The sequence below is a fragment of the Pseudomyrmex gracilis genome, unplaced genomic scaffold (assembly GCF_002006095.1).
Source record: "Pseudomyrmex gracilis isolate BER0280 unplaced genomic scaffold, ASM200609v1 scaffold_878, whole genome shotgun sequence".
NCBI lineage: Eukaryota > Metazoa > Arthropoda > Insecta > Hymenoptera > Formicidae > Pseudomyrmex > Pseudomyrmex gracilis.
The window spans coordinates 31,137-39,403 of record NW_018021462.1 but is presented as its reverse complement, the minus strand read 5'-3'; the positions used below and the strand labels follow the sequence as shown (position 1 = coordinate 39,403).

The 8,267-nt window shown below is 30.5% G+C and overlaps 1 protein-coding gene across 3 annotated transcripts; it reads right to left on the bottom strand.

Annotated features, from left to right (window-relative positions):
- Window positions 1-2,105: 2,105 nt before the first annotated feature.
- On the bottom strand, window positions 2,106-6,784 carry LOC109861616 (probable tubulin polyglutamylase TTLL1). Of its 3 annotated transcripts, none has more exons than XM_020441336.1 (9): window positions 6,683-6,784; window positions 6,273-6,419; window positions 6,115-6,180; window positions 5,858-6,036; window positions 5,588-5,774; window positions 5,309-5,510; window positions 2,858-3,088; window positions 2,659-2,768; window positions 2,106-2,454 (listed from the first exon to the last, which is right to left on the bottom strand). In XM_020441336.1, exons 1-9 carry the CDS (start codon window positions 6,751-6,753, stop codon window positions 2,316-2,318), a joined length of 1,332 nt encoding a protein of 443 aa, XP_020296925.1. In that variant the 5' UTR covers window positions 6,754-6,784; the 3' UTR covers window positions 2,106-2,315. The 3 variants fall into 3 exon arrangements, with proteins under 3 accessions (XP_020296925.1, XP_020296928.1, XP_020296926.1); XM_020441339.1 differs by having other exon boundaries at window positions 6,273-6,399; window positions 6,683-6,735; XM_020441337.1 differs by having other exon boundaries at window positions 6,273-6,450; window positions 6,683-6,733.
- Window positions 6,785-8,267: the final 1,483 nt, after the last annotated feature.

Here is an 8,267-nt window from a genome sequence, read left to right as displayed (position 1 = left end):
TCTTTGTTTTTTATATCTGATGAGTAATAAATGATATAATGCATGAGTAGTGTTTCTGAACGCAGTATTGGTGGCATTCACTATGATCCTTTTTTATGTTTCCGAACGACATCATCCGAGAGCACTCCGAGCTTCCGAGCGCTTCAAAACAGTTAGTGTATATTAGTGTATACACGAGTTGTGTTTTTGAACGCAGTCATGAAAAGAACAAAAGCGTTTCGTTTTGCTTGGACAAAAAGGACGGATGTTATTATAACGTTTTTTTTTTTGTTTTTTTTTATATTAACATATTTTTGATAATTATTGATTTATTATTTTCAAAAGTAATAATGAAAAATATTCTAATGAAAACTTTTTGCAATAATATCTTTCGTTTTATGCATAATCGAGCTTGACTATAGCTGTAGTCAGCTATTAAACTGTTTTTTTCTCATTAAATATAAATATATGTAATGATACATTAATGAAATATGTATAAATTCAACGACACATATTATGCATAAATGCATATATATACAAAACTATACATTGCAGGGCTCCGATTGTCAAGAATTTTGTCTAGATCGACTGTTGTATAAAGAGATCCCGTTAACTGAGATCTCGTTTGTGCAGAACATTTTTGCGCAGATTCCGATTGTTCACAGTGATCATTGTACAAATTTCGTACTTGATTACACGTTACACAGAGCAGTATTGCACATACACCATGTTATTACATAGATGACTTTGTTGCACAGAAGCATCATTGCACGTATCAACTTAAATATAAAAATGTTACTATTCTTAGTAAATGTATTTTTCAATTAGACAATGCATACATTTATCACGACACATTAGTAAAAACATAATATCATGATAAAGGAAAGTAGATGCTTAGGTAGGAGAACATAAACAAAAATAAAACTTGGGAGTATGGAAAGTATCAAGGTCGAAAGTATTGCGTAGAAGTTCTAAAGTATTTTTGTTTATGCTTTAAGTTGTGTGGTTAGTGTGTACACGAACGAATACTTTATGTGCAATAATATTCTGTGCATAATATGTAGTATAGTACGAGATCTGTACAATAACCACTATGGACAATCAAGATTTGCACAACAATTTTCTGTAAAAACAAGATCTGTGCAATCAATCTGGATAAATAAAATCTTAAAAAAAAACGGAACTTCCTTGCGTATATATACTGCATTTCGATATTTACTGTCAATACTAAAAATCTATGTCTTTACGTCATATGTACTATAGGTGTTCAGTAAATATAGGAACGCAATTATAATACTATTCATCAACGATGATCTAGATAGTAACGCTATGTACAGAAAATTGTTGATTAATCACGAGCTTAATTATAATCGATACATTTGTATACAAATGTTTATAGTGTAAGTAAAAATGTAGATATATATACCATAGAATACAAGGCATATCGTTAACATAAGTATCTATTTCTAAGAAAACGGATATTTGCCGAATGAACAAACAACGACAACAAAATCGAATATTTTACTGATTTGACATCTTTTAATTAAATTTCTTATAATTATGTCACTAATTAAAAGAAAAATATAAAAAGCGATGTTTTTCAATCTTAGTGTAATTTTATATATCTCTATCTTTTTTTACTTTTAATTTAGTTTATATATAAAGTTTTTATGTATATTTATATGTTTTAATACTTTTATTTATAGTTTTTTTATTCGTTTGTGAAAGCAAATATTCTGTCTTCGAGAGTGTTAGTACGGACTTCCGTGATCGCTGTTTGTTCATTGTGCACATGCCTTAAAAAATTTTGTCGTATTTGAGATTGTGCCATAAATACAGTGGCTCTAAAAGTATTGGCAATCTCACATTTTTAAAAATATCTTTATATAGTGACTTTATAGTTATTATATAACAATATTTTTAAAAAATGTGAGTGTGCAAATATTTTTTGGAGCCACTATATACACACACACATACATAAGTCTTATGTATAAACATGTAAGAGAGAAAGAATATAAAAAAAAGATCTGTTGAGATCTTTACCTCGCCTTGCGACTTTTACACACACACGGCCTTTGAGGAAAAATTAAAAGTACCAATAAATTATTATTATTTTTTTAATTATTTTTATTTTTATTCTCGTTTTTACATTCTTGTAAAAAACAAAGACTGAAAAACTTTACTATTGTTATTTTTTGCACTCTCACAGCTGACATACGCGTGTTGTCTGTAAGATATCTGTACATGTTTTATACTAATAGTGAATAAAATTGTTTGTGTTAATGATCATTCTTTGAGTGAGAGTTTTCTCTTTAAATTGAAATAAAAGACGAAGTCTATTTCCATTTATTGAGAGCGGAGGCGCGATACTTGCTCAACGAACTCTCTTTGTCGTCCTGAAGTGCCAATTCTTCGTCGATCAGCAGTTCGAAGTTTCCCAGAGCTTCCGGCAAAGGCGTTTTGTTCCACTTTACGCTGATTACAATTGATCATATTTAATATTGTAGATTTATTTACATGTTCTTAGATAATTATATATAATAAAATTTTTATATGATATTTTTATATGATAAAATATAATAAAAATATAATATAATATTTATATAATAAAATCTTTTATCTGTATATTTGAGATCTGTATATTTTATCTATATAGTTAAGATAAGAATATTGTATTACTCGGGAATGCCATCTGAAGGCAAAACTACTGACACGATATTGTCGATCAATTTGTATTTCAAGATCCTATCGTTCACTGTTGTGGAAGTCAGAGACGGCGAAGCGTTTACCTATGTACAAATCACACTGTCGATATCGAGTCGTAAAGCAGAAAATATTGCATATCACATATTTTCTCTTTGAAAGCAAATTGACGCACTTCGATTAACCATGGCTTCAGCTTGTTGTCAATGATAATATCGTATCCGTAGCACTCGAAACAATGACGATCGTTGTCCATCACCGGCGCAACCGCTTTTAACGAGTGCACGATGCACCAGGAAATATTGGCGAACAATTTCTCTGTGACCATCTTTCCGCGCGTGCTCTCCAAATATAAGCGTAGATTCTGCACGCTCAACTTACCACCATGTTTGCTGTTGTACTCATCCTGAAATTTTTCGCGGTTGACAATCTTTGTAATAGAAATTGTCAATAGAAAAATCAGAAAAATTAACTAGTCACTTCAAGAATTGAGTTTTATGTGTAATTTAAAAAATACTTTTTTTATATGTATATCCGAAAAAATGGAGTGGATCTAACTTAAATTTAACGAGATAAAAAAAAAAAAAAATGGAAAAATAGATTTAATTAGACTCAAATTAAATCTAAATAGATATAAAGTAAATCTAAATAAATATAAGATCTATTAAATTTACACTTTTATATATTATTAAATCTACTTTAGATCTACTCAGATATACTATATTAAAACTACTCAGATTTACTTAGATTTGAGCAGATTTGAACAGATCTGAGGTGATTTAATATAATAGATCTGAGTAGATCAAGAGTAGATCTAATAATAAATAAAAGTGTAAATTCCTATAGATTTACTTATATCTATTTAGATTTACTTTATATTTATTTAGATCTACTTTATATCTATTTAGATTTAATTTAGATCTAATTAGATCTATTTTTCCATTTTTTTATCTCGTTAGATTTAAATTAGATCTAATCCATTTTTTCTCGAGTATACATATACAGAATGTCTGAACCATTTTGATACAGTCAAAGTGTGAAAATAGATTGGGTCAATCTGAACAAAATAGTCATGTATCAATTTTCAAACTCCGCAATAGTTATAATACTAATAATATCAGTTTCAAAACGTCTTACAACGTCTTTCGATTCTCAATCTCCAGCTCCCTCTATTTTGCCATTGTTGTTCCTTCAGGTTTTGCTCTCTCATCTCTCTGTCGATTCCTTCCCTCTAGCTTCTTCTTGGTCTTTTTTTTCTTCTTGTTGAAGACCATTCTAATATTTGCTTCGGTATTCTCTCATTGTTCATCATTTGGACATGTTTAAACAGTATAAGTTCTTTTGTTCTTATATCATCCGTAATTTATGTTGCATTTTTATTACTTTCCTAATTTTTTTATTCGTAATATGATTATTTTATTCGTAATGTTCCAACCTTGATTTTTCTACTGCTCTTCTCCAGAAGTCTATTTCTATTGCATTTAAAAGTCTTCGTGTTTTTTCTTTTATTTGCCATACTTCACTACTACATGTGATGATACTCTTGATAATACTAAAGGATAATAATTATAAAGGAGGATGTTAAAAAGTGGCCAAATTTTGAGTTGGCTCTGGAACTTAAACTATTGATGAGACATTCTTTTTCAGATTTCAAAGATGCGTAAATCTATCATTATTTATTCCAAATGAGATGGGAAAGTTATTAAAAGAGCAATTGAAAATTGCGTGTTTTACAAAAATCTGCTATAAATTTGAATCAATTGTGATGTGATATTTTTTAAAGAAATTTTGAGGAAAGTGAGAGATTACCTCTGAATAAGAATTTATACTTTTTAACATGCAAGTGTCAATGGTTCTTAAGTTTTTATTTATTAAAAACACATGGATTTTATTACAATAAGTAGTGCTATAAGATAAACACAGTTCTTTCAGTGTCGGCGATAGAGCCCGTGTGTAGAACTGTATTTTTTATAGACAAAAAAATGTTTCTTGTTCTCTTTATACATACTTTGGTTACATAGTATGCTATTCATCAGCACAATCGCTTTTCGGCTTTGATTAATGTTCTCTCGTATGGCTTCGTCTAGTAATTTATCACTTGTAAGTTTTAATCTAAGATATTTGTATTCTTTGCAATTTCTAATTTGTTGTTCATTTGTTAGAATTAGATTTTTCTGTTCTCCATCTAAAGCACATGTATTCAATCTTGTCTATGTTAACTTCTAGGCTCCATTTAGCATATTCCTCAGTCAGCTTTCTTATCATGTATTCTATATTGTCTTGTGCAAGAATCACTTGATCATCCGCGAAGCTGAGCGTAAAGAGAGCACAACAGTTAATGATTTATTAATACATGTGACCCTAACACATGCAATCTCCTAACAGCAAGAGGTGAAGCAAACAAGCGAGTGGCGTGTGACAGCTTCTTGCGATCAGCTGATTTTCACAACTGAAAATCATACATGTCTACAGAGTCCGGACTATCGCTTTTCACAGGCTCGTTGGATCACATGTATTAATTAATAACTATTGAGAATTTTACAAAATAACTTTTCTGTTCAGATTTATCCGATCTATCACACTTTGAATGTGTCCATGATGTTCATATAAAAAACGCGATACATACACCGTGTTTTTGCACAGACACGTTCGTCAGATGCACGTACATGTTGTCGAGCTCTTGGACACTAGTATCATACTTAACGGTGCAGAAACGACAAAATCCAAGTTTAAAGAGATATGCTTTGAGCGGCCGAAACGACGTAATAAGAACATATAATCGAAGATCAAATTTCTTGCTGCCAATCAACAACGGATTATCGATGTATCTATAATAAAACTTTACTAATAAAATAATAATTTCACATATATGTGATAATTTCTCATGAAAAGTTATATAAATCACCTCGATATGACGTACGATTCCTTCGTCAAGTTTGGGTTAAACGGAGTTTTTGCTTCGCGCGACCACTTTTTTAATTTGCTCAGCTTGTTGATTAAAAATATCCCGGCACCCTGTGATTTGCCGCAGGGCTTCATGATCCATGTGCTCTGCGGTAACTTGCGATACTCTTCCACGAACATGTTGTAATCTTGACATAGTCACGCGAGAATAACTTACATAATTTCGAAATTAAGCTTATTTTTGACAAAACTTGAAAACAACACGGTTTACCTGCAGGCAGAACAAAAGTGACAGGAATGAAATCGAGATATAGATATTTGCCAGGACTCTCTGCGCGCTCCGCCAACGGATTTCCTTCGCGCTCTAGGTCTCTTCGATATCGTTTGATGTTTTTTACCAGCAGATCTTTTCGTGTGAGTTCGTAGTGATTTGGAAAATGATTAATGATTCTGATATACATACGAATTAGTTTTCTGTCATAATTTAAATTTAAATAATAATGTGTGTTATATCTGACATGATCTTACTGATTGTCATCCATTCGATATCCCGTTTCGACGCTGAAAATGTTTCTGCAAGACTGCGTTACAGCCCTACATATTTATATAAAAACAAAAACAAAAAATTGTGGTTTATAATTATATATTTATTATATATTTGTTTTCTGTTCATTTTTTCCTATTACCAATAAAAATTCCAGTCATCCTCCGGACCGACTTGTGTCCAGCCACGTTTCTCAAAATTATGCACAATCACGGATTTGTCGACGTCGGTACAGAATGTGATCCTCGTTCGGTCCATTTTAATGGATTCTATTGTTACGGGAACTTTTCTAATCGTAACTCGCAATAATTGAGAAATTACTGTTTAAGAGTCATCGTTAAAAAATTCTGAATGTTTTGCACATTGCAAACAGAGGGACGACTCTCTGTGCAAGAATTTTCAATTATCATGGCAAATATAAATTAAATAAATTCTATACAAATTTGCATACAAATATCTTAGAATAATTTTCTTATGACTTCAAGTAATAACACGTTTCGTTATTTGCTACTTTAGAAATAATATTTTTAGTAATCATATATTCTTTTTTACCTAGTCTGAACAGCAGCGACTTTCGAATTCTGAACAGTCCGTTTGTTCTCTGCAATCGCGTTCGACGCCATATTCGTGATACTTACGAGTTTGTTTGATCGATTTAAAGCTTTACATTATTACTTTAAATATGATACAATTATGAAAAAAGATGTTTTATTATTTTTATTTTTATTCCACTTTTATTAAATTTGACGATGTAGTGACAAAAACATTACAATTTCTGGCAATCAAAATAATAATAATTTTTAATTATTTTCTATGGTTTCTCTCTCTACAGTATTTTCAAACTTGCGCATATGCCGATTTTACGTGTTCCAGTGTTCACGTTCATGAACGCTGAGATGACTACATTTTGTGCACACGAACTATACGAGCCAATCCATTTAATAAAAATGTTATCTTACCGATTGATTTGGTTCTGTTTCGTGCTATGTATTCACCTTCTATCGCAATCATCGATTCAAAGTTATTCAACATTTAAATAGGTAGTATATGGACACAGTGTATATATAACCAGTAGTGGCATTCCGTGTCGGCTCTTTTGATTTTAGCATCCGAGATCACGTGTCATGTCGCCATGTTCTTGGTAGTAGTAACGTGCTAATATTTAAAGTATGAAAAAAGAAGACAACTATAGAAACACTTATTTTTATGTTATATAATCGCAATTTTCATATCTTCTGAAATCGATATTGGAAATTAGCAAATATAACATTAAAATAATGCAAGTAATCATATGCAAATAAGTGAAAAAGAAAAGTGAGAAGTAATAATATTAAGAATTAGTTTTGTATTTATAAGAAACAAGTATTATTTATAATTTTTATTTTATTTATAAGCAAATTAATGTAGGATAAACGACCCAATTACTATCACTCTAAGCCATTTTATTTAAAATATTAAATAAATCCTAAAAAGTTATGCATGAAAAAAAATCTAACAGAATTTTAAGTGTAATTAATATAATAAAAAATCCAGCACTCAACATTCTTGTCTCATTTCTTTCATTTTAGGGGTGACAGTAATAGCTCTCGCATCGTTCTTTTTTAATTATTAAATTTAAAAATAAAAATAGAGATTTTGAGAGGCGGTATTATTTTGTTTCTTATATTAGAGACGTTGAATAATACCAGATAAGAAGAAAAACACATGTTTTTGATAAATAAATAGTAAAAACAATTCGCTAACGCCAGAGTTTATTATTCAGATGACAGTAATTGGGTCTTTTACCCTAAGCATTTTACTTTACAATTGAAGTGTGTCTCACACAGCACACTTTATCTTGCGGATATTCCAAAATGATCCGGATTTTCAAGTGCAATCCCAGAGATATCCCAATAAGTAAATTTCGGGATATTACAATGAGATATTTTATGCAAAGCCAAGAGATATAGCAGGATATTTTGTGCATATTATGAGATTTATACCAAATATTCCAAATATATCTCATAGAATTAAAGAATCTTTTAAGGCTCCGAAGTTTCCAAACTAATAAATATATATTCGGTCATGAGAGCCGTTCGCTAGGTGTTGTGCGGAAATTATACGTGTATATATATACATATATACGTGTTCACGTGTA